Source organism: Myripristis murdjan, chromosome 6, assembly GCF_902150065.1.
Source record: "Myripristis murdjan chromosome 6, fMyrMur1.1, whole genome shotgun sequence".
NCBI classification, from domain to species: domain Eukaryota; kingdom Metazoa; phylum Chordata; class Actinopteri; order Holocentriformes; family Holocentridae; genus Myripristis; species Myripristis murdjan.
The window spans coordinates 23195531-23210054 of record NC_043985.1 but is presented as its reverse complement, the minus strand read 5'-3'; the positions used below and the strand labels follow the sequence as shown (position 1 = coordinate 23210054).

The window sequence follows — 14524 nt, the reverse complement described above, 5'->3', positions numbered from 1 at the left end:
GTTTGCAGCAAAGAGTATTACAAACGGAATTTTATGCCAAGAAAAAAAATTCTTCCAAGATATCTTTTGAATTATATAGCTACGTATTTATACTCATGTATGCATGTATATAAGTCTGTCAAAGCTCACAAAGACTAATAAACAATAGTGGAAGCATATGCATTTGACATCCATTTGATTTGAACGTTGCAGCAGAGGCACAATCATCTGAAATCATACAGGCTGTGAGCATTTGTAACCATGGTATAAAGCCAAATAAATAAAAAATAAATAATTAAATATTATATCATAACATATCATATCATATTTTGCAGTATGTGGCCAAATTACAGACCCAAGCTTGTTTTTCAAGGAGATTTTGACTTGATGAGGAATCCCCTACCCACTTCTGAAACTGTTTGCTTTTATATTAAAGGAAAAACCAGAGAGTTCCGGCCTTGTTCTGTAAATTTGTCTAACTTGATGCCCCACGATGAGCACACAAGACTCCTTTAGATAATCATCGAAGTGACGACCGCCCCTCTTTTCGTCTTGTCCAATCACACGTCGTCCTGTATGTGACGACACGTGGGTCGTAGGTCTGGCTCCTCTCAAGGAATGCTGGGAATTTGAGTCTTAAAACACACAGTCGAAACCTAATTTGATTTCATTGCATTTTAAAATCACCAGTTGCCGATAACTGTAATTCAAATAAGTATACACAGTTGTTTGATTTTTTTGGTGCAAAAACTGTGTAGCTATAATATCAAATAATGCAAACCAGCAATGTCTCATATATGCAATAATCTGGCCACATGAAACTGATGTAACTCCTACATACATGTCATTAGATTTATTTGTTCGTCAGAGCCACAACAGCATGGTGTTTTCCTTTGCATGAAAAAAGAAGGAAACGAATGCAAAACATTTTGTACACCGGTTTTATTCATTTAAAAAAAGAAAACTTGAAAACATAGTAAACAGCTTAAATCTGCCGTCACTTGACATTCCAGTACTGTAATAAAACATAGCGGTCTGTTGCACTTCTGTCTTGACTGATATATAACTCTTCACATAATTAATTCTTTCTCGATAGAAAACAAATTAAACTTCCAACAGCATGTTTTACTTCTGAAATATTAATAGGTTTTGAAAAAAGATACTCTGACATTAAGAAAAACCTTTGAAACTATATGTACACCCTTCCTCAGTGTCGTCCATCCTTCAACGTAAACAAAAGCATTATTGCTGAATATATTAGGCTACCACAGGGCGGCAGCATTGTCTCAACAGTGTACAATAACATCTGGCGCAGTTAATTTGTAAAGGGCAGTTTGAGAGCTTATGGTTGAAATTAGTAATTGTAATTTCCCTTTATGCTTGGGAATTCGTTTCATTTTCTCTTTGAGCGTGACCACACACAAACTCAAGGCCAATCTGGCTCATGGTGCAAAGCCCTTTGGTCTGATCATCATCTGGACAGTTTTAAAAGATTGCCTGTCACTGGTGGGATAATACTCTGTTGATATGTTATGCCAAGTTCCCCAGAAAATCCCATCCCGGATGCCTTTGTACTTTCCTGCATAATATTTCCCATTGAGGTTTGCAGCCATGCAGGCGTCAAACCACCAGCCTGAGCTGTAATAAGCCCCACAGTTGCCTGAAGGGTAGCGGTCATGGTCCCTGTCTGGGGTGGTGAAGGCCCTGTTGTTATGATCATACCTTATGCTAAAGTGAAGGGCGTCCCCTGCAGAGCCCGAGTAGCTGCCCACTGCCAGGCGGTAGCGTTGTCGCTCACTTGCGACCCTAAAATGCCCATACTCTGCATACGCCTTCAACCCGTTAAAGTCCTCAAGGTCCACCCTGAGGATCATGTCCCTGTCCCGGGTCAGGACGTGGATCTGGTCATTACCCAGCCAGAACTCCCCTCCATTCAGCTCCCCAAAGCCTGACCGGTACTCAGCCCAGCCCCTATTGAAGCTCACGCTGCCGTCCTGACGGCGCTGCAGGACGGTCCACCCCCCGCCTTTGGTCTCCATGTCACACAGCACTGGAAAGGTCCCGTGGTGGAGGTCAGGGGTCACCTGGTAAACGCCACTCTTTTTCTCCCCTCTGATCAGAAGGTCAGAGCAGTCTCTCCGCATTGTGGCTGCACACAGATTGTTCAAGATCAAGTTCAAGTTAGAGTTTATTTAGAGCTTCATAAGTTTATAACATACAAAACAGGACGACCCCTGATTTGAAAACTCATAACCGGCAAACAAACACATAACAAGGGAAGAGGGGAAGAGGGAAAGAGGGAAAGAGGGAAAGAGGAAGAAATCATGAGAAGATATTTATTTCTATATCTATATGGGGGCGTTAATAACAATATATACCAAAGTTGTTGTTTTTTCTTTCTCAAAAGCTCCCCACATTCATATCAAATCAAACTATCCCTTCTTCATTTAAACTGGGCATGCAGTAGTATATAATATAAATATGTAATTTGGCAGGTAAACCATATACAGATAATAACATTTCTAATTTTAAATTACTTAATGTGTTTTTCAGTCTTTCAGAGTTTTCAGTCTCTGATTCTTTTAGGCACATAGGATCAATTAGATACAAGTAGGATACATAAATAAAACAGTAGGATACATAAATAGTGCATGAGTTGATATGAAATGCAGATCCTTATGATCTTTATCTAATCAAGTGTGCACTTACACATTGTATAATAAGGAGGCCGCTAGTTGTTAGTCTAATGGATATCCAGTGTTTGAACCCAAGTGACTGGGTGTGACTTTGGCTGAAGAATCCATGAGTCTGATTTAATGTCTAATTAATCTTTCATTGTAAGCCGAGCTGCAGTGAAGGATGTTTTAAAGCTGTTTAGTTTGATTAGGCCTGTGCACAGTTGTGGTTTGATTCCTACTCACCACTTGCACATGGACATTTGGACTTGCACACACATGCAAATTCTTCATATGACAAAAATTAGCCACAATTTATGTTGCAAATATGATGATCTCAGCCCTCCAGATTATTACGGAGGCTCATATTTGTATTATACTACACTCATTAGTGATTAGTCTTTGCCATGTGATCTTCTCACTTATAATTCTCTTAACACTTTGTATCAATGATGTCAAAGCAATTACTCTAGAAATAAAATTAAAAATACATATACACAATCAAACTTCCTTTTAAAATCAAACAAATTAGAGAAATTGTCATTAAAAGACATTCACTTTTTTCCAAGGTTGTAAATTTCATAGAAATTAATTTTTGTTTCTCAAAAGGTTTCTCTCTCAACTTAATTTGTGTGTTCCTAGGTTGTTTAGTAAGTATTAAAGCATTACATTTAGCTGACTGAAACACCAGACAGCCATTTGATTATTATATAAAATTATGTATTATTGTATGAAATAATCAAAAGCAGTACTTTTTTGTTTGGCTATTTTCTTTTTCTATACAAAATACAAGCCTAATACAGCCAACAACAGTCACAATTATAATAACTACATACTCAGAATTTTAGGTGTACACTTTCTATAAATTCATGGTAGTGCAGTGTATGCATATAGAGATTAAACTTGATCATATTCTGTGACATTATGCAAACTTTATCTCTTGCCTTTAGATGACTGCAGTGCTGGGATCTGGCTGTGTATCCTGTCGGCCTTGCTGCCCTCCTCATTCCCCTCGTGGTCTTCTTTTGGATGGCTCTTCAGATGCCTGTCCTGTGGCCCTCCATTAGGACTGTTATTTAGGAAAGCAGCCACCTGGTTGATCTTGACACGCAGTTCTCGTGCACTTGGAGTGGTGGAATCAAGAAAGGGATTGGGAATAAGAGGTTCAGGAGTAGAGGTGGCAGGGGTCGTCGATCTTAAGTCAGAGATGAGATGTGGTTTGAGAGTAGAGATAGTTTGGCGACCGAGTTTATGTTTTGGACCATGGCTGAGGACTGTCACTTTGTCCGGTTTAGCAGTGTAGCTGGGTGCTGTTTCTTGTAGACTGGGAATTATCTTAGCCTGTAAGCTAGAGCCACTGTTAGTCCCAGGACTTTTTGGTGTTGTGGATCCTGGGCTGATGTGTGGGATAATACTTGGGTGAAGAATATCAAGAGGACGTTTGGTTGGTCTTGTGATCCTTGTGATAGAGGGTGCTTGACTGGATGTTTGTGGGCTTGGATCAGACATGATCCTGCTGGTGGGGTGAGCTGTAAATCCCCTGGTGACAGTGCGAAGGTGAGGGAAGAGGCGAACCTCGAGGAAGGGGCTAGTAGAGGTCTTTGGACCCAAGGTGATAGTTTTCATTGTATTAGTTCTTAACACTCTATCCTCTTGAGAAAGATTCAGTTCAGTAATCTTTTTTACAGGGCTAGAAGTGGGTGGCATATCAGTTTGAGAGTTTTGGATGCTGTCTGAAGTTGCCCTGTTGATTGGAGAGGAATCAGAATATGCTTTGACGTTTGGGCTTTGCTTCGGTTTCCCTGCAGGTCTTGGCTTCATGGCTGGTGATATTCCTGGCTTGGTTCTAGGTCTTGTTGGTTGCCAGTGTTTGAGTGGGGGCCCAGGTTTTGTTTTTTTGTTTGATACTGGTTCAACATTTTTCCCAGATATAGGCTTGGGGTTTAGCTTAGACATTTGGTCAGGCCTAGTGGGTGTATGCATTCCATCAGTTTTAGGCTCTTGGTCAAATGCAGGATCTTGCTTAAGTTGTGGCTTTACATCTGGTCTAGTCTTTTGGTTTGTTGGAAATCGGGGATGTTTTTGATCAAGTTTAGAAATTTTGCCAAGATTTGGATCAGTTATAGGTATTTGATCAGGTTTTGGTCCTGGTTTAATTGTCAACTTTTTGTCAGGATGGGGCCTTTGGTTTGTTTTAGTAGTTTTCTGGTTGGGTTTAGGCCTTTGATAAGGTGTCATAGGAGCATGATGGGGTTGTAGCTTTTGACCAGGTGTTGGGTCTTGAACAGATGTAAGCTGTTCATCAGGTAAAGGCTCTCGATCAATATTTGCCTCTGATTCAGGAAAAGGTTCTTGGTCATGTTTTGGCCCGAGATTTAATATTGGACTTTTTTCAATGCCTGGTCCATGGTCAGTTATGGACTTTTGGTTCAGTTCTAATTCAGTAGCAGGCTTTTGGTCAGCTTTTGATCCTGGTTTAATTATAGACTTTTGGTCAGGATGGGGCCTTTGGTTTGTTACGGCCATTTTCTGTTTGGGTTTAGGCCTTTGATAGGGGGGCTTAGGAACATGATCGGGTTGTTGCTTTTGACCAGGTGTTGGGTCTCGGACAGATGTAGACTGTTGATCAGGTAAAGAATCTTGATCAGAATTTGTCATTAATTCAGTAACATGCTCTTGGTCAGGTTTTGGTCCTGGTTTAATCATAGACTTTTGGTCAGGATGGGGCTTTTTGCTTGTGATAGCAATTTTCTGGTCAGGTTGAGGCCTTTGATAAGGCATCATAGGAGCATGATGCGGTTGTAGCTTTTGACCAGGTGTTGGGTCTTGGACAGACGTAAGCTGATCATCAGGTAAAGGCTCTCGATCAATATTTACCCCTGCTTCAGTAACAGGTTCTTGGTCATGTTTTGGCCCAAGATTCAATTTTGGACTTTTTTCAAGGCCTGGTCCATGGTCAGTTATGGACTTTTGGTTCAGTTCTAATTCAGTAACAGGCTCTTGGTCAGCTTTTGATCCTGGTTTAATTATAGACTTTTGGTCAGGACGGGGCCTTTGGTTTGTTACAGCAATTTTCTGTTTGGGTTTAGGCCTTTGATAGGGGGGCATAGGAGCATGATCAGGTTGCTGCTTTTGACCAGGTGTTGGATCTCGGAGAGATGTAGGCTGTTTATCAGGTAAAGAACCTCGATCAGAATTTGTAATTAATTCAGTAACATGCTCTTGGTCAGGTTTTGGTCCTGGTTTAATTGTCAATTTTTTGTCAGGATGGGGCCTTTGGTTTGTTTTAGTAGTTTTCTGGTTGGGCTTAGGCCTCTGATAAGGTGTCATAGGAGCATGATGGGGTTGCAGTTTTTGGCCAGGTGTTGGGTGTTGGACAGATGTGAGCTGTTCATCAGGTAAAGGATCTCGATCAATATTTGCCTCTGATTCAGTAACAGGTTCTTGGTCATGTTTTGGCCCAAGATTCAGTATTGGACTTTTTTCAAGGCCTGGTCCATGGTCAGTTATGGACTTTTGGTTCAGTTCTAATTCAGTAACAGGTTCTTGGTCAGGCTCTGGTCCTGGTTTAATTATAGACTTTTGGTCAGGATGGGGCCTTTGGTTTGTTACGGCAATTTTCTGTTTGGGTTTAGGCTTTTGATAAGGTGTTATAGGAGCATGATGGGGTTGTAGCTTTTGACCAGGTGTTGGGTGTTGGACAGATGTGAGTTGTTCATCAGGTAAAGGATCTCGATCAGTATTTGCCTCTGATTCAGTAACAGGTTCTTGGTCATGTTTTGGCCCAAGATCCAATATTGGACTTTTTTCAAGGCCTGGTCCATGGTCAGTTATGGACTTTTGGTTCAGTTCTAATTCAGTAGCAGGCTCTTGGTCAGGTTCTGGTCCTGGTTTAATTATAGACTTTTGGTCAGGATGGGGCCTTTGGTTTGTTACGGCAATTTTCTGTTTGGGTTTAGGCTTTTGATAAGGTGTCATAGGAGCATGATGAGGTTGTAGCTTTTGACCAGGTGTTGGGTGTCGGACAGATGTAGACTGTTTATCAGGTAAACGATCTTGATCAATATTTGCCTCTGATTCAGTAACAGGCTCTAGGTCATGTTTTGGCCCAAGATTCAATATTGGACTTTTTTCAATGCCTGGTCCATGGTCAGTTATGGACTTTTGGTTCAGTTCTAATTCAATTACAGGCTCTTGGTCAGGTTTTGGTCCTGGTTTAATTATAGACTTTTGGTCAGGACGAGGCCTTTGGTTTGTTACAGCAATTTTCTGTTTGGGTTTAGGCCTTTGATAGGGGGGCATAGGAGCATGATCGGGTTGTTGCTTTTGACCAGGTGTTGGGTGTCGGACAGATGTAGGCTGTTGATCAGGTAAAGAATCTTGATCAGAATTTGTCATTAATTCAGTAACATGCTCTTGGTCAGGTTTTGGTCCTGGTTTAATCATAGACTTGTGGTCAGGTTGAGGCTTTTTGCTTGTGATAGCAATTTTCTGGTCAGTTTGAGGCCTTTGATAAGGCGTCATAGGAGCATAATGGGGTTGCAGTTTTTGACCAGGTGTTGAGCCTTGGACAGATGTAGACTGTTCATCAGGTAAAGGCTCTTGATCAATATTTGCCCCTGCTTCAGTAACAGGTTCTTGGTCATGTTTTGGCCCAAGATTCAATTTTGGACTTTTTTCAAGGCCTGGTCCATGGTCAGTTATGGACTTTTGGTTCAGTTCTAATTCAGTAACAGGCTCTTGGTCAGCTTTTGATCCTGGTTTAATTATAGACTTTTGGTCAGGATGGGGCCTTTGGTTTGTTACGGCCATTTTCTGTTTGGGTTTAGGCCTTTGATAGGGGGGCTTAGGAACATGATGGGGTTGTTGCTTTTGATCAGGTGTTGAGTCTTGGACAGATGTAGGCTGTTTATCAGGTAAAGAATCTCGATCAGAATTTGCCATTGATTCAGTAACATGCTCTTGGTCAGGTTTTGGTCCTGGTTTAATTATAGACTTTTGGTCAGGATGGGGCCTTTGGTTTATTACAGCAATTTTCTGTTTGGGTTTAGGCCTTTGATAGGGGGGCATAGGAGCATGATGGGGTTGTTGCTTTTGATCAGGTGTTGAGCCTTGGACAGATGTAGGCTGTTTATCAGGTAAAGAATCTCGATCAGAATTTGTCATTGATTCAATAATAGGTTCTTGGTCATGTTTTGTCTTTTTATCAGATTTTACTATTTGGTAGTTTTTATGGGTTTCAAGAGGATGTACAGGCTCCTGTTTAGGTTTTAACTTTGGATTAACTATTGAGTCTTCATTGGTTTCAGGCCCTTGGACAGTAATAGTGTCTTCGTCAGGTGTGGGCCTTTGTTCAGAATTGGTCTTGGTAAAAGTTAAAGGCTTTTGATGAGATTGCTTAGGAGGAGGAAGCGTAGACTTTTGATAGGATTTTGGCTTTTGGGTAGGTATATATTTTTGATCAGTTATATGGTATTGATTATAATTAGTGGTTTTGTCATTTTTGGGATTTTGATCAGTTGACAAAAGATCAGGTTTAGGTCTTTGGTCAGGCTTTGGAATTTGCCCAGGTTTGGATAATTTACCAGGTTTAGGTTTTAGGTCAGCAATGGGTTTTTGGTGGGAAGGCCTAGGATTTTGTACAGGCATGACCTTTTGGTCAGTTAAAGAAGCTCGATCAGATTCAAGGTCAAAGTCAGATTTTGTCTCTTGATCGGGTAATTGCTTAACCCCAGGTTTATGCTCTTGGGCAGGCCTTGGTCCTTGGCTTGGTATGGGTTTTGTGCTCGTTTTAGTTTTTGTGCTGATAGTCTTTGTATTTGCCCATTGAATGAGGTCTGGGTCTCTTACGACTGTAGTAGTGTGTAATTTCTGACTGGGATTAGTGGTGGTTGTAGCTGCTGTCGAGCTAATGCTATCTTGGCAGCAAGCCCTTGGTGTCAGACTGGTTGCAGAGCTGATGCTATTCTTGGGGATGTTCATCTTTGGTTCAGGACTAGCCAATGATCTAGTCATGGCAATGACTGCTGGTAGACTTGTGGTGGTCCCAAGGGGAAAGTCTGGGTTAGGGTGTGTTTGCTGTCTGGGTCTCTGGGTTGTTTTTTGAAATCTTACCATCATTTTTCTTGTTGTGGACCATGTCTTGGTTTTTTGAGTAGGAAGTACATGCCCAGAGCTGCTATAACTAACGCTTGGGCTTTGGGTTAGTAGTCCAGATACAGTTGTTGTGGTTCCCTTGTGAACAGTATCGATCCTTTGCTTGTTTGGAGAGGGGTCAATGCCTGCAGCCCTTGTGCCCGATGTGAAGGCAGAGCTTGAATGATGAGCTTCACTTATCTCATCAGTTATGCTTGTCTGTCTGTGAGAGCTATGACTGTATCCAGTCTTGGTGTCTGTAGTAAAATGTGAATTGGAGCTGGGCATAGATGGAAATGGTGATGTAGAGATTGTTAAAGTCTCTTTCAAGTCTGTGAAGTCAGGCCTTGGAGCTAAGCTGACAGCAGAGTGAAGGCTTGGACTGGGTGACACAAAGTCTGTCCACTCACTTGCTTTGCTGGACGCCACTTCTCCATCACTGTCTCTCTGCACACTCTGGACTGTTTTTACTGTCTCGGGTTTGATCTCCTTTTCCATCTCCCTTTCCCCCTCCTCCTCCTCCTCCTTCCCTTTTTTTATGGTGCTCTCTTTTTCTGTCCTCCTGATGCTTTCAGTCTGCTTTGGTTTCTCATTATTTCTCTCCATTATTCGTTCCTTTTCAATTTCCTTTTCCTTCTCCTCTCTGTGTTTCTGTTTCTCTTTATTTGTATGCCCATCGTCTTCAGATATCTTTATTCTCCCAATGTCCCATTCTTCTTCACTGCGGGTCGTCTTCTCTATCTCACTCATTGTCTCATTTTTATCTGGCTGCAAATGATGAAAATGTTCTTCTGTCTTTATCTTCTCCTTATTTTTGACATCACTTTTCATGTACTTGTCCTTTCCATTCTCTGACTGACGCTCTCCCTCTCCACTGGTGATTCCTGTACCATCTTTTTCTTTCTTAAGCACTGTTTCTTTCCTCTTGTCCTTACTTTTGCCAACAGCTTTTTCTCTCTCTTTACCCACTATTGTCTCCTTTCCTCCACCAACTCGTGCCTTTTCCTGCCATAAGTCATCATTTTCTTGTGTCCCCTCTGTCTCTCTTTGGATTTTTTCATCGTTCTCTTTCTCTTCTTTCATAATTTTTTCTTTATCATTTTCTTTTTTGACAACATCATCTGTCTCTGTGTCCAGTTTCTCTCTCTCTTTTTCCTCCAAAGTCCTTCTCTTCTCTAAATCAGTGCCCCCATCTCCCTCCGTAGTCGCCTTTTCCTCTTTAACTGTATCAGTCCCAAATTCCGTCACTAAATCTGGCTCATTCTCTTTTTGTCTCTCAGCATCTCTCTCATTCATCCAGTTCCTCTCATCCTTGTGTTTTTCCTTACCCTGTTTCAGCTTCTCATGCCCTTTCTCCCTTGGTCTTTCACTCTCCTCCTCATTTTGGCTTAGTGCGCAATCTGCACACATCCTCCTCAGTTGATCCACATTGTCCTTCAGCTTCTGTACCTCCATCACTATCGTCTCCAGCTCTCTGAGCTGTTTTGGCAAATGGATGGTCAGTGGTGGCAGAATGAGTCGGTAGGGGCACGTACCCTCATCCTGGCCCCGTCCGCATGGTCCCGCAGGTCTCAGAGTCACAACACAGGGTCCACGTCCTTTAGTCCAAAGGAGGGCTCCTTCAACAGGGTTTTCTGTGGCCCAAGACAGGTTGGAGAGGGCCAGCACAGTCCCACATATGCATAATGCTGTTAACCACATCGCGTCCTGAGAGTAAAGAGTAGAGAGCCAAAGACCCACCTCAGTTTCTGAGCTGTGACACTAAGAGGAGGAGGTAAGAAGAGAAGGAAAAGGGGAGGGAGGGAGAACTGATGTAGTTCTTCAAGCAAGAGTGGCGTCTGTGAGGGGGAGTGACACCCTTTGGGAGGGAGGCAAATGAAAAAAGCAAAGGGCATTAGAGGAGGACTTTGTGTGGATGTGTTGCTCAATAAGCAATGTCCATGAGGTAGTGGGTGAGGGAACAGGATAGCGTGAGTAAATGGTAAATTACTTCCATTTCATAACATTGTCTAAGAGTCAACAGTTGCAGTTCTAAATCGGCAATGAAACGGCATGTACCAGAGAAAGCTTTATAATGAAATCATTTACATGTCACTTTGTTATCCTACTATTATTTTCCAAATTGTTCTCAACCTAATCAAATCACCTAATGCAGACCATTTGGAATACATTCTCATTCCATGTTGTAATGATAAGCACAAGTTTTCTCTCCCTGTATATCATTGCCTGAGATATACATGTGTGTGACAGTTGCTTTGGCAGGCAATTCCCATGCTTCCTGTCTGTAGGTCTACAAACATGTGAGTGACACATGTGACAGGTCAAAATATGCATTTGAAGCATAATATTGGTTGCTGGGGTGGAGCCAAGAGTTTCTTACAGGGATTTGTAAGGATATATTTCATTTTGCTGTAAGCCTTGTGATTTAGTTTGGCTTCTGAGTGATGAAAGTCAGGAATGTGAGGTCAGGTTGTGTACTTATCCCAGGGGTCTGCTTGATTCAAATGTAATGCCACGTTAGACATACTAATCGAATTTTTTTTTAATATCTTATTGACTTTATTCAGACAGCACTAATCCTCAAAGAAGAGAATAGAACTGGCAAGGCAAAGTCTGGACAAGGACTGTGATGGGGCAGAGAGCCCAGGCCCTCCGAGTTTGTACAGTATACAGTGCATGTGGGGCTAAGGTTCAGGTTCTTTACGACTCTACATAGCAAAAAATGTTCAAAATAGGATATAACCTTTGCTTGAAATTATGAATACAGTGGAACTAATGAGGCCTGAGGTGTAAATTCCAGTCCTTCCATGGGATAGAAAGCATAAAAAATGATCATAATTATAAAAAATAATAATGTCATATGAAGCTTGTGTTAACTATTTCAGAAACTGGTTTAACTTACTTACTATTACTGTTTCCATTAATTTTACTTGCTATTTTATTATTACACTGTTTATTATTAGTTTCCCCGGTGAAACGTGACCCTTTTGCTTTTTTCTCCTGTCTCCCTCCAGCAGCCCACTTCTCTGACTGTATGAAGGTGGAGAGATTTCTCAGCTGTTCTTCAATAATGACAAAGGAAACCATTTGTTTAACAAGAGGACTCTGTGATGCAGTAAAGTGGAAATGAAAAATGGGTAACAGTGAGAGAAAAATGAACAATATCACAGAACAGCATAGGCCTGCAGGTTAATAGTTGTGCTGACATTTATTGCTATAGTTTTAAGAAAAAAGTCTAGACACTTTGAGAGACTGTGTTAAAGGAGGGAATTCAATAAATTCAGTTTGAAACACTGGGAAAGGGCTGTAAATTTAATGTTTCTACTAGACTATCCACAGCTATCCAAGGTCCATGGTGTTAAATTGAGGCCTTATGATTTTGGCACACAGCAAAAAAAAAAAGGTTGTTACTCTAGAGAATCTATATCACTTTATTACTAAACTGAATTTTGTATCCTTTTCTGCAGCTGTGCTGTTGCAGCTACGTCTTGATTTGACATTTGACAACTGTTGGCAGGACAAAACACAGAGCTGATTATCCTTTCATCTTTCACAGCCACTCCAACACTAGACTGGGAAACAGTGTGAGAGAAATGTTTACACTCACAAGAGACGTCTGCCTGAATGCTAGGTGGTGTTGATTTATTATCACAGAGCCATATCTTTTACAGCACAGCCAAGCATAAGCCTCAGACAGCCGCTGCTTAGTCACAACAAACTTCCCTTGAACAGTGATGCTGCAGGAAAACTCTTACTCTGAAACGATTACAGTTTGAATGCGGCTGATTAGGGTCAGTGAGGTCAATAGATTTGATTGTAGCCAATCACCGATTGATGCCTCTGGATCCATTCTCTGTACAACATTTGCATAGCACAGCCAGCTGCTCCATTATGCCCAGTAATATCTTCACTGGCTTTACCCATTTATGGGAAGAGTTTTTTTCTCCTCACGGTGCCCTCTTGGGAAACAGTGTTTTGAATTCCCTCTGTGAGCTGGCTTGGCCCACTCTCTGTCCTGGATTATATAAACACTGTTTTTTTTCCATGCACACTAGAACAAACATCTGACCATCAGTCCAGCTTTGCTAGTTGGGCTTCCTGGCAGACCACTTCATCTCCATCCACTTTGGGCAGAGGAGCCATTGTCGTCGGTCATGTCTGTTATGTGCATAAGTGTCCCATTTCCAGCTGAACTGCAGTGAACCCCGTGACTGTCTTACAGCACAACGTCAGCCCGTTGTAATACCGCACTCAGTCTGTCAGTCTGATGGTGTAAACTTACCTGTGCAATATCATACTACTGACTCAATATTTGTATGTCTGGGACACTGGGGGAAAAAAAAGAAAAATCAAAATTATCTTTTAGTGCAGGGAAAAAATATACTCATGTAGCAGGTCATATAATACAGCTGCCGTATTCATGAGGGTCAGTGTACAGAAATTTAAAATGAAAATCTCTCTCCTAGTCTCTGTCTGACTGTGTTTCTGATCCCTGTCGTGTGGTGCACACACACACACACACACACACACACACACACACACACAGCACACAGTCATTTTCACATGTGTTGCTTCTAGCCAATTCCTTTAATTTACAGTAACTGATACATTCCATTGCCATGTGTAAGAATGTTTTTCATTGATCAATTGCCTGATAGGGATTCTTAAAAATAAAAGGGAAAGTACCAAGTGTCCCTCACATCTGGGCTGGATTTTCTACACCCCAGCCGACACCAGATAACGTCGGGTCAATTTGTTTCTGTTCCAGGAACCTGGACTTCATGAAGACATTGTTTGAAATTTACATTTAAGAATCACTGGGCTGATAAAGCATATGGAAAATGGGCTTAATGTGAGATGGGTTGTGTGCTTCTGTCACCTTGTGCCCCGGGGAGTGATGTGGGGGTGGACATATTTCAGACCCTGTCAGGAACAAAAAATAAAAATAGATCCACATATGTATTAAAGGAGGAAAAAGAAAAATGGGTAGTTTTATACAGCTGAATATTATATTTTTAAATGTGTTTTGCAGTAGATGTTCTGTAAACAAAATGCCATATAAACATATTAGTGCAGCTGCTTTTTTTTTTTTTTTTTTTAACAATATACTGTTTCCTGAGGCACTTTCATACTGAATGGATTTGTGCTGAATCTGTGCATTTCCCAGCTGCGGTTAATAGAGACCATGCATAATGCACACTGCATGGGCTGGAGAGGAATGCTCAGCAAGGTGTGATTGAATGCTGTGTCTGTTTTTTTGTTGTGTCTATTCTCTGTACCGATCCTTAAATTATATTTAAGAGGAGAATCTAAGCTGGTGAAAGTCGCTACTTTGGGTTTGCAGCTTTCCTTCTTATTAATAATACTGAAGGGGCTGTAAACATGATACCATTTGGTGACTCACTGTCTGGGTACTGCTTCTCATTGTGAGACCCAAAAATAACCATTGCTGTTATTAACCTGCAACCTATCTTCCTTTCTCCGGTAACTCTTTTGGTGTCGCTGCTCAGGATAACACACGCCCGATGAACAATTTGGGTCAAAAGAAATAAACAATTCTCATTGCAAAGTAAGCCACTGTCAGCGCTCATGAACACTGTGTACACGATCTATCTGTCCAGCCTCTTTGGCAGATTCAGACTTGCACTTTAGTGACCGCAACAAAAGAAGGAGTAGCCCTTGCGTATAGATATTTCATGAGGGAGGACGATTTGATACAATGATTCAGAGAAATG

At 41.4% G+C, this 14524-nt stretch overlaps 2 protein-coding genes across 2 annotated transcripts; both read right to left on the bottom strand.

Moving 5' to 3' along the window:
• Positions 1-906: 906 nt before the first annotated feature.
• LOC115360188 (proteoglycan 4-like) lies at positions 907-5207 on the bottom strand. Its single transcript, XM_030052895.1, has 2 exons — positions 3599-5207; positions 907-2128 (listed from the first exon to the last, which is right to left on the bottom strand). The coding sequence occupies exons 1-2, from the start codon at positions 5178-5180 to the stop codon at positions 1422-1424; spliced, it is 2289 nt and encodes a 762-aa protein (XP_029908755.1). The 5' UTR covers positions 5181-5207; the 3' UTR covers positions 907-1421.
• Positions 5208-5243: 36 nt separating this feature from the next.
• Positions 5244-8194, bottom strand: LOC115360186 (cell surface glycoprotein 1-like; the record flags this gene model as incomplete). The annotated part of the gene is made up of 1 exon (XM_030052892.1): positions 5244-8194. A coding segment is annotated over exon 1 (2577 nt), but the record flags the coding sequence as incomplete, so codon positions are not given.
• Between the last annotated feature and the right edge of the window lie 6330 nt (positions 8195-14524).